General features: G+C 61.1%; 2 protein-coding genes across 4 annotated transcripts; both read right to left on the bottom strand.

The window, feature by feature from the left end:
* On the bottom strand, positions 1–6,431 carry RAB1B (RAB1B, member RAS oncogene family). Its single transcript, XM_084893868.1, has 6 exons — positions 6,280–6,431; positions 4,709–4,781; positions 4,371–4,466; positions 4,179–4,274; positions 1,483–1,614; positions 1–1,393 (listed from the first exon to the last, which is right to left on the bottom strand). The coding sequence occupies exons 1-6, from the start codon at positions 6,405–6,407 to the stop codon at positions 1,199–1,201; spliced, it is 720 nt and encodes a 239-aa protein (XP_084749994.1). The 5' UTR covers positions 6,408–6,431; the 3' UTR covers positions 1–1,198.
* Positions 6,432–7,064: 633 nt separating this feature from the next.
* KLC2 (kinesin light chain 2) lies at positions 7,065–16,663 on the bottom strand. Of its 3 annotated transcripts, none has more exons than XM_084893860.1 (16): positions 16,472–16,601; positions 15,599–15,837; positions 12,979–13,209; positions 12,761–12,830; positions 11,956–12,178; positions 11,245–11,332; positions 11,025–11,126; positions 10,767–10,940; positions 10,553–10,652; positions 9,986–10,035; positions 9,808–9,875; positions 9,585–9,693; positions 9,350–9,508; positions 9,154–9,278; positions 8,403–8,460; positions 7,065–8,057 (listed from the first exon to the last, which is right to left on the bottom strand). In XM_084893860.1, the coding sequence occupies exons 2-16, from the start codon at positions 15,824–15,826 to the stop codon at positions 7,974–7,976; spliced, it is 1,869 nt and encodes a 622-aa protein (XP_084749986.1). In that variant the 5' UTR covers positions 15,827–15,837; positions 16,472–16,601; the 3' UTR covers positions 7,065–7,973. The 3 variants fall into 3 exon arrangements, with proteins under 3 accessions (XP_084749986.1, XP_084749985.1, XP_084749987.1); XM_084893859.1 differs by lacking the exons at positions 7,065–8,057; positions 16,472–16,601 and adding exons at positions 8,162–8,349; positions 16,611–16,663 and having other exon boundaries at positions 8,385–8,460; XM_084893861.1 differs by lacking the exon at positions 7,065–8,057 and adding an exon at positions 8,164–8,349 and having other exon boundaries at positions 8,385–8,460; positions 16,472–16,603.
* Positions 16,664–25,119: the final 8,456 nt, after the last annotated feature.

Below are 25,119 nucleotides of genomic sequence, written 5' to 3'. Positions count from 1 at the left end.
TTCCTTGCAAAAACCCTCGGCTCGCCCGAGGGCCACTGGAAATTTATTTTTTTGTCCTTTCTGTCTTTTCCCCAAGTGGCTTTTCCTTGCAAAATGCCTGACATGACACTGGAGGGGAACCTGGGGGGGGCACCCTAAGGGGCAGCCCGGGGACTTAAATACAAGCTGGGAGGCAGGGCACAGGTGGGACAGGCGACAGCACAGGGACATGGCTTGTCAGGTGGAGACCGAAGGTTTGGTTTTTGCAGGGAGAAGCTGTGCCAGAGGCAGGGCTAGGATCCTGGGTGGGAGGGGGTGAGGAGAGAGGCCCCCAACCCTGGGTGGCACCCACATTCCCCAGAGTAGTAGCAACAGAGGACGAGGATCTGCCCTCGCAGGCTCCGAGGGGAGGAAGCCACTGCGCGGCCCCGGGGAAGGCAGGTGCGGCAGAGTGAGGGTTAAGGCTGTGCCCAGCTCTGGCACCGTGCGCCTTCCACCTCCGCCTGCCTGAGCACAAAGGGGCGCGGTGGGCAGGCGGCACATGGGCCTGGCTCTGGCAGGGCAGGGGGTGGCAAGAGCAGGCTCCCTCTGGGCACAAGACACAGGCCCAGCTAGCTGCCCGCCCACCTGCACTCGATGGGCTCAGACCTCACTGCAGCTGGACGGCTGGAGCTGTGAGTGTGGGAGGGGTGGGAGGAGCAGTAGGGAGGCGGCGAAAGGGGGGGCTGTGGGACCCCTGGAACCCCCATGCCCATCCTGAGGTCTGACCTAGGACCCTGGATCCCAGGTCCTGGTGCCCCGGTCCCATTTCTGACCTGGGCACTGACAGCCTGGGCAGCAGAGGCCTGGGCGGCCCTCGGTTTGTGGGGAAGGGCTGGGCAGGGGAGAAAAGATAGAAACCCACTGCAGCATACACGGGGGCCAGGGAGGGAGGCAGACAGGGGCCCTCATCCCAAAGAAGAGTGAACGTGGGGTGTCTTTTAACGTTTTCTATAGGCGGCAGCAGAGCAAGGCCCGCCCCTGCCCAGCCCCGGGCCTGGTGTCCTCCTTGGGGCCCTGGTAGAACCGAGGCTCAGGGTGGCAGGCAGATGGGCCAGAGGGAGATGAGGAGCCAAGGACACCCCAAAGCCACAGACTCAAACGCCCCAGGAGAGGGAGGCCCCTCCGCCCCTCCAGGAGCATCATCTGGAGAAGGCGCCCTCTGCCCACCCCTGCCCCTCTAGCAGCAGCCGCCGCCCGCCGGCTTCACGGGGGTGCTGTCGATCTTGAGGTTGGGCCGCTCGCCCCCCGTGGCGGCCCCGGGCCCCATCCGCTTCTTTATCTCGGCCGCCATGGTCATGAACGCCTGCTCCACGTTGGTGGCATTCTTGGCACTGGTCTCCAGGAAGGGGATGCCCAGGGAGTCGGCAAACTCCTGCCGAGGGGAGAGGAGAGAGGAGAGGAGAGGAGAGAGGGGCGTGAGAGGCAGTCGCCCCGCCCCCCGGAGGCCGGCCCGGCGCTCACCTTGGCCGTGGTGCTGTCCACCACCTTCTTGGTGGTGAGGTCGCTCTTGTTGCCCACCAGCAGCTTGTTGACGTTCTCGCTGGCGTAGCGGTCGATCTCCTGCAGCCACTGCTTCACATTGGCGTAGGATTCCTGGGGAGTCGAGGCCGGGTTACTGTGCCCCACTGCCCCGGGCAGCACGGGCTCCGGGGAAGGGCTGCCCTGGACCCTGGGAGAGCCGGAGCCTGGACTTTCCTCCCGGCCCTCCTCTGTCTGAGACCCCAAAGCCAGCCCAGCTCCACCCGCTGTCTGCCAGCAGCCCCCACACCCGAACAGTGTAGCCTGAGGCCCGAGCTTCTCTCTCTCCCTGAACCCCAGAAAGGTTGGGGAGCCAATGGCATCAGGTAGAGACCGAAATCGAGAGTAACAGGTCAGCCGGACCACAGTTCCCGCAGCGCCTCAGAGGCCCTTTAAGGGGAAGGGTCCTGCGGGGAGCCCCTGGCCTCGGAGGGAGACAGTTCTGGGAACAGTCTAACATTCACCCTCCTCTGGCTCTCGGGGTCCGCCACGCCCCACCCCAGCCGGCCGGCGGGAAAGGACGGAACTCGTAGGTGGTCGGAGCCAGAGCCACTTCCTTTCTGAGGAGCAGGGATGACAGGTCACCGGGCTCAAACTCACCCCCGCGTGTCCCAGGGGGCCCTGTGCTGGGCACGGGGTAGAGGAGGAGTGAAGCACCGGGGAAAGGAAGGGCCAGGCCAGGACACAGGGCGGCGGACAGGGTGCCGGGGCTGCGGGCCGGGAGCTGGAGCTCAGCACCACCGCCTGGAGGCGCCGCTGGCCGCTCCTGAGGGACGGGCCGGCCTGCGGGAAGCAGGAGGGGTGGGAGTGGTGCAGGGAGCCGACGGCAGGCGGTGGGTCACAGGTGCCAGGGGCACGGTGCCTTCGGAGCGGGGAGAAAGGAACGATGCTGGGACACAGGCCTGAGGAAGGAGAGGCGAGGAGCAGGCGGAGCCAGTGGGTTCTTAGGGAGGGAGCGGCAGGAACACCCCTGTTCTGGGAAGACCGTCCTGGCAGGAGAGCAGAGGCCAGACCAGAGCGAAGAAGGTGGAGACCAACAGGAAGAGCAGCTGCGCCCTGGCAGGGAGTGAGGCAGCAGGAGCGCAGGGCCCAGGCAGACCATCCTGGGTGAGGCCCTGGCTTTGCCACTGACTGTGTGACCCCAGATATGTCAGCTGGCCTGAGCCTCAGTTTCCTCCCCTCTGAAAACCAGTACCTCCCAGTGGGGCTGTGAGCACGGAACAGTGAATACAGGCCTTCTGCTAACAAGTGCTTAATTAGAAGGAGCTGCTGTTATTATGAGGAGCCAGATCTGAGAGGATGGAGAGGACAGAGAGGGCCTCAGAGGGGCTGGCTGGGGGAGGGCAGTTTTCTGGCCAGGCTAAGAGGGACGCAGAGCTGGTTCAGGAGATGGTGAGGCCAGTGTCCAGCAGAGGATGTGGAGCTCAGGGAGGCCGTCCGGGAGCAGGAAAGGGTGCGCTCAGAAGCAAAGAGCCCTGGGTTCAAACTCTGGCTTTGCCTTTCGGGCTGCGGGCAACAGCTCTCCAAGCGTGTCTCCTCACCAGGACACGGGGACCCACCACTTGGTCACTGGGTGACACTGGGAAGATCAGAATACAGACACAGTACCAGCGGAATGTCAACAAGATCTACAGCGAGAGCTACTGAGACACAGGAATCCCAGGACGTAAGACGGAAGCCAAACCACTAAGTGGCCCAGGGAGCCAGGAGGCGGCGGGGCAGCGTGAGGAGGCCCACACCCCGCCCAGGGGGCAGCACAGGGGGCGCAGTGAAAAGCCACTGGAAGATCTCCGAGCGCAGAGGAGCTGGAGAGCTGGAGTGAGGAGGACGGAGTGAAAAGCCACGAGAGGGCCATCAGGGTGAGAACTGAAGCGCGGTCACGGGGTTTGGCAGGCAGGGTGAGTGGGGCACAGTTCACCGCAGCCTGTCCAGGAGGCGCCGCCACGGGCCCCGTGCGCCCGGGAGCCCAGCCCCGCTGCCCTAAGCGCAGGGACTCCTCTGGCCGGAGCCGGTGGGAGCATCTCCACATCCCCAGAGCCGGGTCCCACTAAGCAGCGAGGTTTGGAGAAAGAACAGCATAGAACCAGTAGCGTAGGCTTTCTGTGTCTGCCCATGAGCAGCTGAGGACCCTGAGCAAGCCTCCTCCCCGCTGACACCGCCCCTGTGAGGCGGGAACAGAGCGGACCTCTGGGCGCTGTGAACACCGAAGCTGACGGGCTCTGTCAACTACGAGGCATGTGACCGTTCCCGGTGAACATGGCGCTGCTGCCAGAGACACACGCCTAAAGCGGCCACCGCAGGCGCAGGGCTCCCGGGCCTCTGCCCACACGGTGCCCATGTGCAGGCTCCTCGCCTCCTTGTCCAAAGCTCTCCATCGGCTTCTCTCGTGTCTTTACAAGGAGGCCATGGGCCCAGCCCAGCAGCCAACCAACCGACTCGACTCCTTCAAAACGCAGGTGCCCAGATTGTCCAAAATAAGGGGAGGGGCGAGCCTGGCTCGGTGAGGCCCCTGCGGCAGGGCCTCTGAGGACCTGTTTCTGCTGTTCCTCGCGGGGAGAGGGCCCGGGTCCACATCCTCTCCAGGCCGCGTCAGGAGGAGGATGGGAGGAAGCACAGCGGGGGAGGTGGGCCAAGCGTACCTGGTCGGTGACGTCATACACCACGATGATGCCGTGAGCGCCCCGGTAGTAGCTGGACGTGATGGTCCGGAACCGCTCCTGCCCCGCCGTGTCCCACTACCAGACAGAGGAGAGGGTCAGCCCGCTCCCCGCCCAGAGCCCCGTCCTCCATGGGGTGCTCGGCACCAGGCCCGTGGGGAGGGCGACACTCACGATCTGAAGTTTGATGGTTTTGCCATCCAGCTCGATGGTTCGGATCTTGAAGTCCACCCCGATGGTGCTGATGTAGCTCTCCGTGTACGTGTCATCCTGGAAGATCAGGGCCAGTGACACGTCCTGAGGCCTAACTAGAAAACCCCCCTCCAGTTTCCTGCCCCTAATTGCACCCTACTGGCCAGCCACATGCCCTTGTTCAGTAGCCATGTTGCTGGCAGCTCCTGCAACTTCGTCCTTCATCCCCACATCTTGCAACTACTGTGCTCTGGGCTGCCCATTCTCCCTCCAGCCACCAGCCAGACACCCAGAGGATGGTAGGGGGACTTCCTACTCACAGCGAACCGAAGGAGCAGGCAGGACTTGCCCACGCCCGAGTCACCAATCAAAAGCAGCTTAAACAGGTAGTCACTGGAGAGGAAGGATGGGAAAGTGTGAGGCAGGTAGGGAGCCATCATCCGGGAGCCACCGTCATAGCATTCTTGGCCCCGAGGCAGGCCTCAGCTTAGAGCACTAAGGTGTTCACAAGATCCTCCCACAAGTCCCAGGAGGGGAGAGCTGGCCACCCCCCGTAACACAGAATTCCCACTTTACAGAGAAGGAAACTGAGGCACAGAGAGGGGCATGACTTCCTGAGGTGACAGGGCTGGGTACCTACCCTGATTCCTGACAGACCCATGGTCTGGAGTCCAGTAGGGACTATCTAGGGGACCTGTCTTGGCAGGGGAGGCCCCAGGAATGGAAGCCAGGGCCCGGCCTAGAGCTTGCTGAGTGAAGAGCTGTGCAGAGCTCCCATGAAGCCTCTCAGAAGCGGTGGCAATAACAGTGAGCAGTCAGGCCGTACCGGGTTCCTGTGTGCCTGACCCAGGGCTAAGAGTTCCAAACGCACCCTCGCGTGTAAGCCCCGCCAGAGTCCAGGGCAGAGGGTGGCTGTTATTCCCAAGAAATGAGGAAACCAGAGGCAGCGAAGGGAAGTGGCTTGCCCTGAGTCACACAGCTGGTAACCTGGGGACTGGAACCCGGGTTCAGACCCCGAGGTCTGTGAGAGCTGTCAGCTCCCTTCTCCGAGGCCCCCTCCCCAGGAAGCCTGAGGCCTGGCTCTGGAGGAGGAGGCGGCGGCAGCGGGGAGAGAACTGACACTCGGGAAAACTGTCCTGAGCGGCCTGGGACAGAGATGCGGGCCACCTGCCCCTAGGGGGAGTGACCAGGAGAGTCTGAGGAAGAGAACCTCACGGGAGGGAGCGGCAACTGCCACGTTCGTTGGGCTAAGCAGCAGTGTGACAGCAGGGGAAGGGTGTGACGGCGGCCCGGGGCTGCAGGGAGAGGAGAGGGCGGGAGGGCCGGAGCGGCGGGAGCTGGACCCGGGCTGGGCCGGCCCCGCGGCGGGAGGCCCCGGGAGAGCGACCCCAGCGGCGCCCCGGGACCTCCCGGCCGGCCCGGAACCGGATTCCGCGAGAAGGGCGAGAGCAGACGGATTCACGGCCCGACCTAAAGGGCAGGAGTCTGGACCGAGACCGGGAACCCTCTGGTGAGAGACCTTATCGCTGAGGCCATTGTCAGCGCCCAGATCGCCACTCTTAACCAGATGGGGAAACTGAGGCCTGGGAGGCCAGGGCTGCGGGGTCACCTGACCTGTAAGGCCAGTCAGGGTCAGCCCCTCAGGCTCCAGGTAGTGTCCCTCGGGGTCGCGGTGTCTGGGCCCCGGGTACAAGAACTAAGGGTGTGGAGCCGGGGTCCTGGGGGCCCCGGGGGAGGGGCAGGACCCGGATGTGTGTGGGGGGGGTCAGCGGAAGAGGGACCCGGATGTGGGGGCCGCACAGTCCTGACCCGGGCCGGACAACCCGGTAAGCGCACAGCCCCGTACTCGGGATCGAGGCTACGCCGAACGGCGCAGGCGGGGCTCACTCACTATTCGGGGTTCATGGCGGCAGCGGCGGCCCGCTCGGTCGCTCCCAGTCGGCTCTGCTCCGCCTCCTGTTCCAAGATGGTGGCCGCTCCGCCCCTCAGGCCCCGCCCGCGACGCGCAGCCGCAAACATTCCAGCCTGGGACCTCGCTGCGCGTTGCTTCTTGGGACTTGTAGTCTCCTTACGTTGTCCAACGTACTCCGCAGCGCAGGCGCAAACCGGGGGGGCCCAGCCTTCTAGCTCATCACTGCGCATTGCCTTCTGTGGCTCTCTAGACATACCTGGGCTTTTGGACTGCACTTGGGAGCCTTGTGGTGTCCTGGAGTTGGAAGCTCTCTTTAAGGCCGGGGTTGACACATCTGTCTGACAGGCATTGATCCCTATCCTCCCGCCTCCCGGAGTATTTGAAAAAGTTCATTTCTCCAGGGTCCTTTGTGTACTGGCGTTCCTAACTCACAGCCACAGGCCCGGGGTAAGGTGTCCTCGTCCACTTTATAGATGGAAAAATCGAGTATCAGTAACTCGCTCAAGGTCTAACAGCTTACTAAGGGGCAGAGCTCAGTCAAAGCCCGCAATTTTCTAGAACCTCAAAGATGAAAACTGTTAGATCTTGACCCTTGGGACCCCCAATTATGGGAAAGAATATCTGGGCTCCAGTTGGAGGAATGGGATGTGAGGGATACACACACACACACACACACCCTTCATTCGCAGCCTTTCCCGACCCCCGACCCCAACCCCAGCCTAGACCCTGGGAGCCCTGGACTTCAGCCCCAAAACAAGCCCGGCTCAGATTCAAACCATCTTTATTTCTACAGCAACATTTGAAAATAGAGAACGACCACCTCACCCCACAACTGGAGCAGCCCCTCCTGCCACAGCAGGGACATCACTGTCCCTCGAGAGAAGCTGCAGGCGTGGGAGAAGGCGTGGCTGGATGGCTCGACAGGCAGTGCCTGGTGGGGTCGGGCGGGAGGGACAGTGCATAAGGCCGGGATGCAGGGCAGGGCCCGGCGTTGAGGGGCTGGTAAGGGGAGGATTCTCCATCCGGGGCACGGAGTGACAGTGGGGCAGGACGCATCCCTCAGAGTCCACACCCCTCAGGTCCAGGAGGAGCGCGACAAGGCCCAGGGAACCTTTTGGGGAGATCCCCAGATGTGTTGTGGAGCCTGGGAGATACCACCGCGTGGAATGGGGGTGATTAAGGCCTGGGCGGTACCACTAGAGAAGGGCGGGGTGAGGGGAAGCCCAGGCAGTACGGTAGACTGAGGAGAGGGGGCGGCCAATAACTTATTTCTCTATATACAGAAGCAACGGCCGAGGAGGGGCAGGAGGCGGGGGGAGGAGGAGAGGCAGGGCAGGGTGCTGACTGGAGGGCAGTTACTTAGTGTTCTTGACTCCGGGGTCAGGGGATGGCAGGCCACTGAGCCTCTACCTGGAAGACCCCAGCCAGCTTTCACTGGCTCTGAACCTAGGACAGGGGCCCTGCTGGGAGGAATAAATAAGGGGTAGAGCTGGAGCCGGGCAGGCCCAGCCTCCAGGGCTCAGGCTGAGATGACAAGGGAGGAGGTTACCCTGAGATTGAACAGAAAAGACAGGGGTCCTGGGGAGTCAGGCAAGACAAGCAGCAGGCCCATGCGCAGGGCTGGGGGGAGGGCAGAGCCGGGTGCGGGCTGTGGCACTGGCTGCCCTTCAGGGTTAGCCCACCAGGGAGCTTCGTCGGGAGAGGTCCATGGAGCTGGAGCTGAGGGCGCGGCTGTCAGAAAGGCCTGTGCCTCCAGGCTGTGGGCAGAGGGGGCACGTGGCTCAGCCTTGTGCTGCTGCCAGTCTGCCTTCCCTGGCGAATCCCTGAGCCCCACCCATGCCCCGTCCTGGTCCTGACACCCCCGCCCGCCTCCACAGGGACAGTGCTGGTACTGGCCACCTGCATGTCCACCCAAGCAGGGGCTGGGTCTCCCTAATTTGTTCCCCCAGTGTCCAGCCCAGAGCCAGAGCCAGAGCCAGGAAATGCTGCCGGGGAGCCATGCTTGAGGAGCCCGTTAGGTACCCAGGGATGCAGGCCTCCCGCCCGGGCCTGGGCCTCCGCCATACCTGGGCCTCCCGCCATACCTGGGCCTCCCGCCATACCTGGGCTGGCTCTTCCGCACTCTTGTTGAGGAAGTTGAGAGAACTGGCCCGCTTCATCCTGAGGGGACGGAAGGCCAGGATGTGCGGTGGTGGGACTGGAAGGTGGGAAGGGGATGGGGTGGGGATGGGGTGGGGGTGCGGTGGGGGTGGGGTGGGGGGAGCTGAGGGAGGCACCGATGTGGTGGGACTGGAAGGTGGGAAGGGGGTGGGGTGGGGGTGGGGTGGGGGGAGCTGAGGGAGGCACCGATGTGGTGGGACTGGAAGGTGGGTTGGGGATGGGGTGGGGTGGGGGGGGGAGCTGAGGGAGGCACCGATGTGGTGGGACTGGAAGGTGGGAAGGGGATGGGATGGGGTGGGGTGGAAAGGGGGTGGGGGGGTGCGGGGGGGGGGAGCTGAGGGAGGCACAGATGTGGTGGGACTGAAAGGTGGGAAGGGGATGGGGTGGGGGTGGGGGGAGCTGAGGGAGGCACCGATGTGGTGGGACTGGAAGGTGGGTTGGGGATGGGGTGGGGTGGGGGGGGGAGCTGAGGGAGGCACCGTTGTGGTGGGACTGGAAGGTGGGAAGGGGATGGGATGGGGTGGGGTGGGAAGGGGGTGGGGGGGTGCGGGGGGGGGAGCTGAGGGAGGCACCGATGTGGTGGGCAGTGGAGCCTGAGAGATGAGGGAGCTCACCCCGAGCCAGGAGCTCATTGGGGTGTGGGTGGTTCTTAAGGCTCACCCTGCGTGGTAACCGATCAGGGCAGAGGCTGACCTGGGGTTTGGGGGCTCCTGGGGGCCCCCACCCTGCAGCTTCTTCACCAGCATCTCACTGCTGCGCCTCAGAGCGTCTCGGAGCTTCCCCAAAGAGCCGCTGCGCCGCAAGGAGCCGCTGCCATCCTGTGGGGAGGACATGCTGGACTGTCGTGCTGGCCACACAGCCTCCTGCCCACCGCAAGCCCTCGACTCACCCCGCTCCACTCGGCTGCGGGCCCTGCCTCCTCCATGTCAGACTCAGACCGAGCCCCAGCACCCCCGGCCACATCTCGGCCGCCACGGCGGTCTCCCCGCCCACCGCTGCCATCTTTCAGCAGTTCCACCACCTTGGTCTGGCTCGCAGGGTCCAGGCCCTAAGGAAGCGGAGGGCACATTAGGGGGAAACAGGGCCGAGCAGGTCCCCGCCTAGTCCGCAGGCCTGCCGCCCACCTGCTTGCGGCTGCGGCTGGCGCAGTCCTCCAGGGTGTGCGCGGCTTCCAGCTTGCCCTGGCGCCGGTACAGGGCCCCCAAGCTGCGCAGGGTGGTGTTGACGGTGGGGCTGTGGACAGGACAGCGGGACAGTCTCACATTCTGTGTTCCCTAGGAACCAGCCGGCCAACCAGGATCTCACCCTGCTACCTGCTCTGCCGCCAGCCCTGCCCTTCGTCCTCACCTGTCCACTCTGCAGGCCTTGTACCAGCTGCCGTATTCCCCGTAGGCAGTGCTGTCCCGGCGCTTGTCCTGGGGAAAGAACGGTGAGGGGTGGGGGGAAGAGAAGGCCCTCCCCTCTACACCCCCCAACTCCCCCTCCTCCCCTGGACACCATCCGGCCCGGTCCGCAGTGCTGCTACCTTGGTCTCCTCCCGTTCCTCCGCGTGCATCCAGATGGGCTTGTTGTCCCCTGCGGAGAAAAGGGGGCTGTCACCAGCCTCCCATACAGGCCTCTGCTGGTTGGGCTGGACATAGAACTGGGGTCTGGGGAGGGGATCAGGGGGAGCCAGGAAGAATCAAGGTTGGGCTTGCTGAGTGAATGAACAAGAATCAGACCTAAAACGTTGGTGCCCTCCTCTGAAACAGATGACTGTGGCATAGGCTTGTGCTTGAGGGGCTTGGGGGAGCAGACCCTCAAACACCGTGGGCCACACCTGAGCCTGAGAGATGGGCCAGGCTGAAGGACCCAGAGCAGGAAATGGGCCATCGGGGGCCAGACGGCAGCTTCCCAGCGAGGGAGACATTGGGCTGGGCCTTCATGGGGAGCCAAAGTTGCCCAGGAGAGAAAGGGGAAAGACTCTGGGTCTAGGGCGTGGGGTGTACAAAGTGTCGTGGCACAGACAGGGCCAGGAGGTGTGTGTACCTGCCTGCCTGGCCGCCGAGCCTGTGCTCTGTGAGCTGGGGGCACATGGCAGCCACGGACTCACCATTGACAGAGCCAAACTCCTTCTCGTGAGCTCGGGTGAGGATCTCCTTGTACAGGGTCTCTGCATCCTGGTACTTGCCCTGCTTCAGGTAGCAGGAGGCCTGCAGAGGCAGGGGCCGGAGGAAAAGCAGATGCAGGGACCTGACCTTTTCCTCCTCTTCCCCCCTCAGCCCTCTCCCTCCCTCCCCGCCGTAGCTCCTCCTGGCCCAGGGTACCAGGTTGTTCTTGGTCTTGGCCACGTTGGGGTCATCAGGCCCGAGGCGTGTGGCGTAGATTTCCAGGGCCCGCCGGTAGTAGTATTCTACCTCCTCGGCTTTGCCCTGGTTCTGGCAGAGCAGTGCCAGGTTGCTCAGCTGCTTGGCCACATCGGGATGAAATTTGCCCAGGACCTGGGATGGGAGCAGGAGCCAGTGGCTAGGCTCAGCGCTGGCCTAGGCCCCCTGCCTGGCCCGCCCCGCCCTGCCTGCGCCCACCTTCTCCCGGATCTCCAGGGCCCGCTTGCACAGAGGCTCGGCCTCCTTGTACTTGCCCCGCTTGCCGTACAGAACCGCCAGGTTGTTTAATGTTGCAGCCACCTGGGGGAGGGGGAGGGGAGGGGTTGGAGAGTAAATGGAGGCTCGGTGACCCAGGGCCCTTCTGAGACCTGGGAGCCGCAGAGAGCAGCAGCAGCCCAACCCCCACCCCCTCACTCACAGCTGGGTGGTCCTTGCCCAGTGTCTTCTCGCGAATGGCCAGGGCGTCATTGAGCAGGTGAGCAGCCTCTTTGTACTTGTTCTGGTCCCTAGGGCGGGCGGAAGGACGGTGAGATCCTCCTCCAGCCTGGGCCCTGCCCGCAGTGGTCTGGTCCCTTGTTCACTCCTGCCTTTACTGAGCGGGCACGATTATGACTGAGCGTGGGAACCGGACAGCCGGCCTCCGGGGCTCAGAGGCTCCGGGATGCACTCACTCACCAGGGCATGCAGTGCTGGGGAGGAAGCAGGCTCACCAGACCCACCCCTGCCTCATGCCCAACGCACACCGTTCTGTACCCTCCAGTGCCCTCGCTCATTCTGCTCTTCCTGTTGGGAAACCTTTCCAATCCTCTCGTGTTCCGGGAAGACTCACTTTTTACCAAAGACCCTACTCTAGCCACGGTGCCTAGAGAAGCTGTGCCAGCTCCCTCCCTGGCTATTTCCAAACCTTTCTCCCCCTTAGCCTGAGGCTTACTCACACCTACAGGCCTACAGCCCAGGCCGTGCGGGCCCAGGCCCCCTGTGGGCTCAGCCCCCTTGGCACAGCTCCTCTCTCTGCTGCCCAGGCGCCTGGAGAAGCCCAGGCTGGTCCTGGCCCGGGCAGACGCTGAGGCTTGGCCCAGGGAGGAGCCTCCAGGGAAGGCGCAGGCGCCGTGCCTGGCGGAGGGCTCACCGGTAGACCAGCGCCAGGATGTTGAGCATGGTGGCCACGTCAGGGTGGTCGTGGCCGGACGTCTTCTCCAGGTCTTCGAGCGCCTGCTTGCAGAGAGGCACGGCCACCTCGTAGCGGCCCTGGGAGGCGTACTGGATCACCAGGTTGTGCAGGGTGCGGAGCCGGGCTGGGATCTCGTAGCCCCCGTGCTGGGCAGCCGCGTCCCCTCCGCCGGGGCTGGGGGCTGCAAGGCCAAGGGGAGGAGCTCAGATGAACCTACCTGCCCCTCGGCTGGCCTGGTGCATGCCAACCCACCTCCAATGCACCTGACACACGGCCCTAGGCAAGTTACTGTTTGGTCTCAACCCCTTCATCTAAGAACCACCCCAGAAAGCAGGGGTAATGTCCTCACGAACTACCTGCCCTGGAGCCTCAGCTTCTCAGCTGCTGAGGGAGGTCTGACTGACTGCACAGGGCACCAAGCAAGGCCAGCACCGGCCCAGGGCTCCCTCTGCTCTGACCCTCCCTCAGCCCTCAGAGGACGCTGAGAGGAACCAGCGCTGCCGGCGGTCACAGAGCGGCGAGTGGCACAGTGAACCAGGCTGGACTGTGGTGCCAGCTCCGCTGGAGCTCGGGGTGGGGGAGGTGGCAGGGAAACATGGAACACCATGTTAAGCTCTCACATGCTGGGATGTTGATCAGGAATGAATGCCAGGAAGGAACATGCCAACCACTTGGTTCCAGTTTCTGGTGATCTCTGAGGCCCAAGGACCAAGAATCTGTTCAGCCCTCTCTACCCCCCCCCAGAACCAGCTGCCCTCCGCACCTGAGCTCTGCTCCTCCTCGTTGGGGAACAGGTCGTCCAGAGAGTCTTTGGGGACCTCCCCCTTCTCCTCCTGCGCAGGAAGACAGGATGAGATCAAGGAAGGGCCAGGTAGCCCAGTGGTCAGCGGCTGGGGGAGCTGAGTGCTCTGTGCTGCCCCCTCCCCGCTCCCAGGCCCTCTGCCCCGGCCTGGCAGTGGCTGCGGCAGCGGCAGCACTCACGCTGGGGGAGGTGTCCTCATCCAGCTTCCGGATCTGGCTCATGAACAGCAGGTGCTGCTTCTCCTCCTCGAGCTGGGCCACCGCCTGCTCGCTGCGCTGCAGCTTCTGCTGCGTCCCCGCCAGCTCCTCTCGCAGCCACTGGTTCTCCTGCACCAGGCGCCGCACCTGGGCCCGCAGCTTCTGCTTCTCCGACTCCACGGCCCCCAGGTGGCTGGACAGCGCCAGGATCACCTGTGGCGGCCGGAGGGATGCCGTCAGAGCCGAGCACCCGCGCCCGGGCCTCCGGGGCCAGGGAAGGGCTGAGCTGCAGGGCTGAGCCACTTGAAGTTTCCTCTCATCAAGGGCGTCTTCTCCCAAGGCCCCAAAAAGACCGAGTCCAAGACTGAGCCAGGAGTCTTGGGGATCCCCAACTCCTTCCCTCTAGGATCAGAAGTCCTGGCCCCTAGACTGTCTTTGCTGGACTCTAAGAAATCCCACCCCTTTTCCTGGGCCTCCAGCTAGTCCTCTGATGATGGCCAGCTCCCGCTCACTGGCTGATGGAACAGGGCGAGTGGGGGCGCTGTGCTTTCCCCAAGCTAGCCATTGTCTCCCTTTGTCTCTCTTGGGGGTTGTGCTCAATCTGCTGCAGCCACAGCCACTAAACCACTGCCTCCTGCCCAGGAACCTGGACAGATGGCTGGAACACTTTCCCAAAGAACCCTGATAGACTGTAAGACCCACCCTGACTTCTGCCAAGGCTAGACCCGGGGGGGATGGGGCACATATGCCAGCCGATGGTCTGGGAGCCACAGGGCCGGTGAGGAGACCCAGAAGCTTACTCTTAGCCCTACCCCTCGCCCAACCTCCATGATTCCTTTCCTGAGCTGCAGGCTCCTCCCGCCTTGGGGCCTTGCATCCGCTCCACCCTCTTTCCCATCATTCACTTTCAGAGGCCTTCCTGCAGTGAAACCTCTCTTCTGCCCCCAGGCCCAGGAAAGCAGGGCACCCCCCCCCCCCCCACCAGCATCCTGATGCCCATCTGTGCCGGAGCCGGCACACACTGGGGGCTGGTGGGGGGAGACACGACGACGACCCTACGTGTTCATCTCTGTGCCTGGCAGCCAACCATTGCCCTTCCAGAGGGCCGCGCAGTCTCAGACCCTGCCCTTTCTACTTGATTAGCAAATGCCTAAATGACAAGAGTTTTCACAACCGCTAGCTTTTTAAAAACTCCCCTAGACAGCCTGGGAGTGTACACAGCAGATGGCATGATCCCTATTTTAAAGACAAGGAAACCGAGGGCACCACCTGCTCAGGAGTCACAGAGCCAGCAGTGCCTCCGCCAAGACTCGAGGGGCCGAGACTTTCCCCAGAGCCCACCTCCTCCTCCATCTGCGCGCTGTCCGGCAGCCCAAGTCAAGAGGGCCAAACACAACTCTAATCCTGCGGCTCTCTCATCCCTTCATCGCTCCAACCAGGAGCCAGGGAGTTCCGTTCCCCTCTCCCTCCCTCACACCGATCCCCAGTCCTCCTGGACCGACCTCCCGAGCATCTACAACTGGCCCCTTCCCTCCACCCTCATGGCCACCCCTTTGGTCCAAGCCACCGTTTCTCATTTGAATCCCAGCAGTGGTTTCCTACCTGCCTCTTCCATCCTTGACCCGCTATAGTTCACTCTCCATACCTTTTCCCGCAAGACTTTAACACCTAAGCCATACTGGGCCACTTGACTGCTTAAAGCCCTCCAAAGGCTTCCCAATTCCCGGAGACTGAAACCCAAACGAACGAGGCACAGCCTGACCTGGCCCTGCCGTCCCCACAGGCCTGGTCTGTCCCTCTCTCCTTTCCCAGGAAGCTCTGTCACACAGGTCTTTTCCCAAGTCTCCCATTGCAAGGTTTTTCCTGCCTCAGGGCCTTTGCACATGCACCCCCCCCTCCTCCCTTTTCTGGAGACGGGTCCAGGTCTTGGTTTAAATGTCATTCCTCGGAAGTCTTAACTGACTAATAGATAAGACTTCCCATTTAAAGCTATTACAAGATTTTGTTCTTTCCTTTGGAGGATTTATCACAACGTGTAACAAATGTATGTTCTTATCTTCCAAATGGACTAGAGCAGGAATCTAGTCTGTATCCCTGGTACCTAACATATTGCCTGGCACACAGTAGGTATTTGAAAACTTACCTGTTAACGAGTGAATAAGAGAATGAATGGGTGGGTGGGTAAGGATTTTCCTTTTTGTTTTCCTATGTCATTCAGTCTTTGCTACCTACCCTGTTTCCCCGAAAATAAGACAGTGTCTTATATTAATTTTTTCTCCCAAAGTTGTGCTAGGTCTTATTTTCAGGGGATGTCTTATCTTTTCATGCGCTAGGTCTTATTTTCGGAGGATGTCTTATTTTCGGGGAAACACGGGTAGCAGAGAAACTAGGATCAGGGTTCTCCGTGGGGGCTGATGGATGGCTGTCAGGCTTCTCCTAGGGAGCAGTCTCCAAAGCTCAGCGGGTATTTACTGGGGTCTTTGCCTGGAGCTCCAGGGGACAGATGGTGTCCTGCTCTGATTCTGTTCCTACGCAGCCAGAACCCTCCGGAACCTCCAACCCGCCCTCCGCCACCTCCCCCCTCAGCACTCGACAGGCCTACCTGGGCCTCCCCCAGTCCCAGCTCGATGGCTTCCAGGGAGCGGCGCAGGAGGACACAGCGTTCCTGCGAGCCGGGCTCAGCCTCGCCGGCTTCAGGAGCGACCAGGGGGGCGAGCAGGGCGCGATGCTCCCCGCGCAGGGTCTCCAGCCCCTGGATGACGGCCTTGGTGCCCAGCACGATCTCATCCTGGCTCAGCTTCTCCTCTCGCGGAAGCACCATCGTGGCCATGGCCTTGCCGCCTGCGGAGGCGAGGGGGCGGGCAGCGGGTGCCGGCCGCAGCGCCCGCAGCCCCGGGTTAGGTAAACACCTCCGTCCCCGGGCGCTGGGTCCCCGGGGCGCCCGCCGCCCTGGCCCGCAGCCCCGCCGCGCCCGCGCTGGGCCTCCAGGGGGCGCGCTCGGCTCGCCTGGGCCCGGGAGACGCAATGCGGTGAGACCGGCGAGGCTGGACCCAGATTCGGCCCGGACCCCCGGCTCAGGCCTGCGCAGGCGGCCAAGCTCGGGCTTCCCGGGGAGAATCGCTCAGCCAGGGAGCGCGCGTCGGAGGAGGGTCCTACGGGGACCGTGGGGTCCCACTTCCAAGCGGGAGACCCCGGCCCCTCGGGCAGTGCCAGCCCCGGCCCCCAGGCAGCCCCATCCCCGTCTGGCCGGCCGGCCAGAGCCCCTCCTCCGTCCCTGGGAGCCCCCTCCCCGGAGGAGCCGAGACCCCGGCTCCGTCACCCAGGCCCCGCCCACGACCACCCTCCCATAGGCCGGCGCGCGGCGGCCGCCCCTCCCGAGAAGGCCCGGCGCCCGCCCCCGGCCCAGGCCGCGCCCCCTCCGCGAGGGGGGCCCGCGGCGCCCCTGCCCCGGCGCCCGGCCTCCCGCCCCGCGGACCTGCGCCTCGCGCTCGGCGCTCCCGCTCCGGCTCCGGCTCCCGCTTCACTCGGACCGGCCGCCGCGAGCGGGTCCCACCGCCTCCATCCCGCCGCCCTTCCCGGCAGCCTCCGCGCCGCCTTAAAGGTGCAGCCGCTACCTCAGGCGTCGGAGGTGGCGAAACACGCTCTGCGCCCGCGGCCGCCTTAAAGGAGCGCGAGCCCGGGCCCGGGGCGGGGCCACCGGGCGGGGCGGGGCCACCTGGAGGGGCGGGGCCGCGGGCGGGGCGGGGCCGCGGGCGGGGCCGGGCGGGCGCGGGTCCCGGAGCCGCCTCCACGCGCCGCGGCCTCGGCTTCCTCTCTCGGAGCCGCTGGAGCGGGAGCCTCGGGAGCCTGTGCGCCGCAACCACCCGATGCCGCGGCGGAGAGGACGGCGAGGGAAACTGAGGCCCGGGGAGGCCCGGAGCCCCAGCGGGAGCGGACACCCACGGACGTTTATTAAGGGAGTGGCCGCTTTCTGATCGCTGTGCCAGACGCGGTGGTGCCTGAAGCGGGTTCACTCCCTGGATGCCCGCGAAGGCCCGATGTCGGGGCGCTGCTGTCACCGCATCTCCCAGATCGGACCCCTCCGGCTCCTCTGCTGTGGGGCCCCCCCCCAACCCCTTCGGAGCGGCTCCGTCCCCTGCAGGCTCCCCACAACTTGGGGCTGCTTCCTGGGCATGGGGGAGGCGGAGGCTCTGGCTGGAAGGGAGGGAAGGGTGGCAAAGGGCAGCCGGGCCTCTGCCAAGCCGGACTCATGGCCTGTGTGTGTACACACAACAGATGCTGCTGACCGATGGACAAGACAAGGCCATGATATCATCCGGCTCAGATGAAAGATCACCTGTTCAGCGAGCCCATCCGTGATTCCCTCCCGCTGCCCCCCCCTCCCCTCCCCGTGCAGAGCAGCCCTCCGGCCCAGCCCGGCACCCGCTTAATTCTCTCTGTAGCGTTTATGCCTCCAGCATGTGTCTTGTCGGCTCCCTGTCCCCTGCCTAGAATGTGGCCCTGCCTGTCTCCTTCACTCCCAGAGCAGCCCCTGGCCGGCCGCAGGGCAGCACTAAGTGCTGGTTCTAAAAAAGGGCAGAGGGTGCACCTGTTGGCCTTGGCAGGCCCAGGCTTTGGTCTGGTGCTCTGCGGCCCTGGATCGGTGGCCACCCGGCACTGCCCTCGGCCCATGGCATTAGGGGTGCAGCATAACCACCCGGACAAAACCCGCAAAGCGAGGCCGGATGTTAGTACCAGGGGCTGGGTGGTCCTCAGGTCAGGGTGGGCCCAGACTCAGACTGCACCAGCTCCAGAGCCTGTGGGTGCGAGAACCCCCTGGCGTCCTCTCTGACAGACCTGGCCGGGCGCCCTGGCGAGAGGACGGCACGCCCTGTGGCCGGAGCGCATACCTGTGCGGTGAGACTCTAAAGGTTAGCCTTCCCTTAGACCACATGTGTCAAACACAAGGCCCGCGGGCCAAATCCAGCCCGCCAGGCCTTGCAATGTGGCCCGCACCGCACTGTCATCACTGCACTCCGCTGTCAGTTTATGACATTGTCAGTTTATGACTGTTCAGTAAACCATTCGGCCCGCGATTTAGGCTGGATTTTAGATTTTGGCCCCTTCTCTGATTGAGTTCGACACCCCTACCTTAGACAGCCATCGCAGCCCTCCTGCCGCCCCCACACCACACCGGGCTCTCTTCTGGAAAAAGTCTGCTCTTTGGCCAGGGAAGATGTTTGGAGACAGCGATGTCCTTCTCTTGGCTGACAGTCCCTGTCGCTTCACCCATTCCTGCCCCTTCTCACTCTGAATTCTCTTTTCTGAGTGTAGTTTAGCGTTTCTGTCCGGACACTGCTTACAGCGTGGCGCTCAGTCCAGGGCCCAGGGATCCGGCAGGGAGTGAACTGCACAGATCACAGAGCAATGGTCCCCTCCTTTTATTTTATATATATGAGGAAGGGAGAGGGACAGAGAGAGAGAAAATCAATGATGAGCCGAAACCGGTTTGGCTCAGTGATAGAGCGCTGGTCTGCGGACTGAGGGGTCCCAGGTTCGATTCCGGTCAAGGGCATGTACATTGATTGCGGGCACATCCCGAGTGGGGGATGTGCAGGAGGCGGCTGGTCAATGATTCTCTCTCATTGACATTTCTAACTTTCTATCCCTCTTCCTTTCTCTCTGTAAAAAAAAATCAATAAAATATATAAAGAAAAGAAAATCAATGATGAGAGAATCATTGATTGGAACCCGCATGCGCCCTTGACCAGAATGGAACCTGGGACCCTCCAGTCTGTAGGCCAACACTCTATCCACGGAGCCAAACCAGCTAGGGCTGGGATTGCCTATTGCTGGGTTCTAGTTCTGGCCCTCCCGCTAGTTCCCCGCAGGCGGTGTGGTTTCTCTGAGCTCCTCTTTGGGCACCGACCCTGCTCCTCCCTGCCTGCCTGGTGGAGGGAGGGCTGGGCCGGCCGCTCGGTTCTTATCTGGTTTTCTGTGCTTGACCTTGCGGCGTCCAAACCTTTTCAACGCTCGGCCTTTTATCTTGTCTCTGAGGATGTACTGTGAATCTCCCACCGGAAGGGACTGTTACTTCATCCGCTGTGTTCTGCACACCCCTTCCCACCTCCCCTTGCCCCCAGAGGCTGGTCCGTGCCAGGCTGCTGATGGGTGCGCCGTTAGGGAGAGGAAAGGAAGGAGCCTATCGCAGTGGTGATTCTGCTCCTTATGCCATTTTCCTCAGAGCTCATCGGCTTACCCGCTGGTCCCAGCCCGGGGAAGTGGTTCTTGCTGCTTTTAATATTGTTTCCTCCCAGGAACCCCCTCCCTCTGCTTCCCAAGCGGAAGCCTTAGATCCTCAGAAGCACTTCACTGAAGTCTGCTTTCTCAAGTGATTCTTTCCGCCTTGGCTAGCTTCATGCCTTTTTTCTTTAATCCTCACCCGAGGATATTTTTTCCCTATGGATTTTTTAGAGAGAGGAGGGGGAGAAGGAGAGAGAAACATTGATGTGAGAGAGATAACAGCACTTGGTTGCCTCCAGCACATGCCCAGACAGGAGCTGGTACGAACCTACAACTGAGGTATGTCCCCTTGATGAGAATAAAACCCTAGACCCTTCAGTTCACAAGCTCTAACTGCTGAGCCAAACTGGCCAGGCCACTCCTTTTTTGTTTTTTTCTTATCATTTTTATTTTTAAAATATATTTTATTGATTTTTTTACAGAGAGGAAGGGAGAGGGATGGAGAGCTAGAAACATTGATGAGAGAGAAACATCAACCAGCTGCCTCCTGCACACCCCCTACTGGGGATGTGCCCTCAACCAATGTACATGCCCTTGACCGGAATCGAACCTGGGACCCTTCAGTCCGCAGACCGACGCTCTATCCACTGAGCCACACCGGTTTCGGCCACTCCTGTTTTTGAAGTGGCTGGGGGGCACTTCTGTCAAGCATAGCATCCCCACCCTGACATCCGGGAGGTCACTCATCAATGCTCAAGATTGGAGTCTCCTTAACGGTCATGTGTCCCACATCTCCCCGCTTCCGGAGGGGCCTGTGCCATTGTGAACAGCTCTGGTTGTTCGCCTTTTTCCTGCTTTGAGCCAAGAATCGGGTCTGCTCAGAGCTCCCCTGAGAGGCTCCTGGCTCCTGTCCCGGCAGCCACATGGCAAAGCTGTGCCTCCCAGCCGGACTAAAAGGGCCCGGCCTGCTCAGTGGGGTCGGATGAGCTGAGTTCAAAGCCAGGTTTCTCCACTTGCCAGCTGTGCAGGTTTACCCATATTATTACCTTATCTGTTTCCTTATCTGTAGAATGTGGTTCCTAATCCCTATCTATCTGTGGTTGAGTCCTCAAGAGAACAGTGGCTCAGGGGTTGAGCATCAACCTGTGGACCAGGAAGTCATAGTTCAACTCCCAGTCGGAGCACATGCCCACGTTGCAGGTTCGATTCCCAGTGTGGGGCGTGCAGGAGGCAGCTGATGGATGATTCTGTCTCCATTGATGTTTCTGTCTCTCCCTCTCCCTTCCTCTCTGAAGTCAATAGAAATATGTTTAAAAAAATAAAATTTAAAAAAGAATGGGATAAGTAGCAGAGTTCAGATGTTAATATTATGCTTTGTACCTAACAGACACTATTCCTAGTAGTTATTTGTTACCACCATCTGTTCAAGCTCACTACTGAACAGACCCGGTGCTAGTGAATGGACAGAATATGACGTGGAGAAAAAATATGACATGGAAGGCAATGCTGCGTATGGTGGTGTGGGAGAGAAAACACACCCGGAATGAAAGCGAGCAACACAGGCCGCAAAGAGGAAGCATGGCTGGGTATGACAGGTGCTAAGAGCGTGGTGCTGGGTGTAGGTGCCCTGCGTGGTCAGGATGGAGGGAGCTCAGCCTGGCGGGGGCGATCTCACCTCTGCCCAAGGCCAGCTCTCCCACATGCCAAGGAATCCCTGCTCTCCATCCTGCCCAGATACTCCCTGAGCTCCATCCAGACCCATATGTTCAACTCCAGTTGGATGCCCATCCCCTCACCCACACCTCTCACCTCCCAGGACGTCCCACCGTCTGCCCATTTGCCCATGGCAGATGGTCAGTCCCCATCCTCTACTCTTTCTCCTTTGACCCTACTTCTTAACCAGCCTGCTGATTCCACCTCTTAAATAAGGCTCAAGTCTCCATTTTCCCACCTCGTCTACCGTGCCTTAGCCTATGTCTTGCCACATCTTTCTGAGTTGCTGTAATTCCCTTCTAACTCTTCTGGTCTCCAGTCTCGTTTCCTTCCACTGTAGTAGCAGGTGATCTTTCTGAAGTCCACCGCCTTTCCTTTCTGCCTAAAGCCCTTTCTGGGCCCCACGCTGGTCGCAGGATAAAGCGCGGTCTCTGCCGTGCACAGAGCAGTGATGATCAGCCGCAGGCTCCTCAGTGCCCCGCTGCTTCCTGGCCCTCTGCCCTCTCCCTCTCCCCATCGCTTTTCCGCCCCACTCACCACTGTGGGTCTCAGGATGGGCCGGACTCTCTCCTATCTGGTTGTTGCTATTTTTGTACCCGGAACATCCATCGTGTTGGGCATCTTTTGCTCAGGTGTCAGTTCCCTTGAGACATCTTCTCGGACACCCCTCCCCAGGCTGCATTAGATGTGTGTCGTCCCCCCCCCCCCCCCCGCCCCATGGGCTGCCGTGCAGCCTGCTGTGCTGTGTGGCAATTGTCTGTTTGTCTGTCTCCCCTGCTAGGCTCAGAGCTCTCAGAGCTAAGGACCCAACCCTGCGTGCATCTGGTACCATCACACAGTAGGACTTCATGCACACAGGACACGGGGATGCGTGGGAAGTCTGAGTCTCGAGAGGTGGTCTGGGATCTGATGAGCCGGGTTAGAAACCTGGCTCCCTCTCCACCAGTCTGTGTGCCTAGGACAAGGGACAGACCCCCGACTCACTCCTTTAGCCAGCTGAGTGTTGGCCAGGTCCAGAGTGAGGGGCGCCCCATCCCTCCCCTTGAACCCTCATTCTAAGGTGCTACAAAGACATTATGGCAGGTGGCAGCGTTGGGCTGGGTGGTCGGGAAAGCCTTTCTGAGGAGGTGATGAGTAGGCAAAGGGGGTGTGGGGCAGTGAGAGCATGTAAAGGCCCGTGTGCAGGGGAGAGGGATCTGATTACGGAAATGTCAGCATTGGCTGAAGGATGAAATGCGCAACCAGGGATGTGCCAGGAACTGAACCCGTGCACATTGCTGACACTCTGCCACTGAGCCACACCACTGAGCCATACCAGCCAGGGCTGATTCACATTTCAAAAGGCTCTTGTGTGTAGAACAGACTACTGGAAGAGCAGCTAGAAGCTGGACAAGAGGAGATGAGTGAAAGCAGTGAGGACCTGTGGCTTCTGGATCTGCCTCGAAGGGAAAGCCTATAGGATTTGCTTGTGCGCTGGATGCTGGGTATGAGGAGAAGAGGAGGCAAGGGTGATTTCAAAGTTTCTGGCTTCGGCAATGGAGGGGGAAGTCTGCGCACTGGGAGCATTTCACGCCGCGGGGCTGGGAGCCGCCAGAGGCGGGAGCCCCGCGTTGTCCAGTGTTTCGAGGCCACTGGACAGAGCGCCCTGCTGCGGGAGGCCGAGAGAGAGCAGCTGGTCCGGTGGGAGGGGCAGTGCTGGCCCAGGCCCAGGAGGAAGCGATGCTAGCAGGGAGTGTGCCCTGGAATGCCGCTGAGGGGCCACACGAGAAACAGACCCTTGGATTTGGCAGCCCAGGCCATTGGTGACCTTGGTGAGAGGACTTTTAGAAAACAGCCTGAGGGAGCGTATGGGGGGGGGGGTGCGAAGGAGGGAGTGTGGAGAAAGGGAGAGCGAACAAGCTCTAAGGGGAGCAGACATGGTGTGACAAGCTGAAGGGTGTCAAGAATCGGGGATTGTGCCGCGCCAGCACAGCCAAGGGTTCGTTGAGCCTGAGCGGGGGCGACGGAGGATGGAGAAATGATAGACAAAGAGAAAGAGCTGGGTCTAGGTGAATCTTCTGTGCCTGGCTGAGGCCACAGAACAGATCCAGACTGCAAGCTGACAGTTTATTTTTAAAATATATTTTATTGATTTTTTTACAGAGAGGAAGGGAGAGGGATAGAGAGCTAGAAACATCGATGAGAGAGAAACATCGACCAGCTGCCTCCTGCACACCCCCTACTGGGGATGTGCCTGCAACCAAGGTACATGCCCTTGGCCGGAATCGAACCTGGGACCTTTCGGTCCACAGGCGGATGCTCTATCACTGAGCCAAACCGGGACAAACAAGGTATTTACAATGTTCTTCTAAGTTTCATTTGTTTTGGCAGCACTCGCTGCCCCTCCCACAGGCCACTAGCTACCCAGGAAGGATCTAGGGAGCAGTGACAAGATGACAAGATCAAGCTTAATTATGCTTAGAGGACTGTGCCCTCCAAGCTGGGACTTGTGTGCGACTTTGCCAGCAGGTCAGTCTGAGGCTTAACCCTATAACCGCTTCCTACAAGGAGCATAGCCCTGGCTAGTGTGGCTCAGTTGGAGCATACACCAAGAAGGTTTTGAGTTTAGTTCCCGGTCAGGGTACATACCCAGATTGTGGGTTCGATCCCCAGTCAGGGTGCATACAGGAGGCAACCGATCAATGTTTCTCTCTCTTCCTCTCCCTTCCCCTCTCTCTAAAATCAATGAAAACAAGCCGCCAGGTAGCTCAGTTGGTTAGAACATCGTCCCAATATGCCGAGGGTTTGGGTTTCATCAAGCACATACAAGAAGCAACCTAATGGATGCATAAGGAAGTGGAACAACAAACCCATGTTTCTCTCCAGGCTGAGTTTCCTAGAATCAATAAATAAAAATAAAATAAAATCAATAAAAACATATCCTCAGGTAAAGACTAAAAAAGAAGGAGGATCAGGGAAGTGGTTGCTGCCGGGCAAGGACACAGAACAGACGTCTGTGACCGGAGAGAGCCGTCACCGGAGCCCAGCCTGCTGGCATCCTGATCTCACACTTCCAGCCTTCAGAACTGTGAGAAAGAAATACTTGTTTTTATGGGAAAAAATAAGAAAAAATCACGTGTTCGTGAAAGAGCCACAGAGACTGGGAAGGGCAGGGGCAGAGTGAAGCCTGGAGGAGGGAGGGGCCGTAGGTGGAGCAGGCGGAGGCGGAGGCCCTGGAGTAGGTGCAGGTAGGCTGCAGTTCATGCCTCCTCCTTCCTCTCATCTTCCCATCTCCTCTTCTCAGTTCTGCACTGGAACCTGAGAGGGTGAGGAGCTGGGACCACAGGGCCTGCCCCACACCCCTCCGGCTTGGCCCTCCCACAGGGCTCCCAGGTCCCCACCGCCTCTGCCCTGCCCATGCCCTCCGCTGCCCGCTCCCAGGACGGCCTCGGTGGGCCCGTTCACGCTGCCCTCTCGTCACCTCAGACACATCTGAGGCGTTCCTGTCACCGACGGGGTGGTACACCTTGTTTGGCAATAATGTGCAGGTTGCATTCTGGGACACTTTCGAAGATCTCACTTGATTGTGCCCCTGGGGAGGCAGGACTAGTTGCATTTTCTAGGCTGAGTGTGCACAGGGCCAAAGCCGTTAGGTCATCGGCCACCGGAGCTTGGGGAGCCAGTGACGCCTGCCCCTGGCCGTCCACCCCTGTGGTTGTCCTGCAGGTGGATGCCAGGCCCCCATGTGCACACTTGTTCACAAAGGAGGCTTGGGAGCAGGGCTGGGCTGTGCCATGGCCAAGGTTAAGGGCGGCAGGAGGGCCTCAGTGATGGCCCTCCCCTCCTCCTGCAGAGGCAGAGCCCTTTGACCTCAGACTTCACCAGCTTCCAGAAACAGGAGTTAACCTAGTAGGGGAAGAAGCCAAGTTCTAATCTTCAATCAGAAGAGAACCCATCTTGGGAGGTGGGTTTGGGGGTGCTGGATCGCAGGGAAAGGGGGACTTCGGTGGGAATGGCGCTGTTTCTGACCTCTGCTCCCCCCTACTGGCAAGACACCTTCCTGCGGTGTACAATGAAGAACACGGGATTTGCTTCTTTCCCAAGTCAGTTGCTGGTGGATTCTGAGCAAAGTTGGCGGCACTGTGCAGAGGGGTGGGGGTTGGACAGACTCTATGTCACAGCGAGAGGCGAAGAAGCCTGAGCCTTGCT

Source organism: Pipistrellus hanaki, assembly GCF_964339955.1.
Source record: "Pipistrellus hanaki genome assembly, chromosome: 9".
NCBI lineage: Eukaryota > Metazoa > Chordata > Mammalia > Chiroptera > Vespertilionidae > Pipistrellus > Pipistrellus hanaki.
The sequence above is the reverse complement of the archived record's forward strand: the minus strand, read 5'-3'. Positions and strand labels throughout refer to the sequence as shown.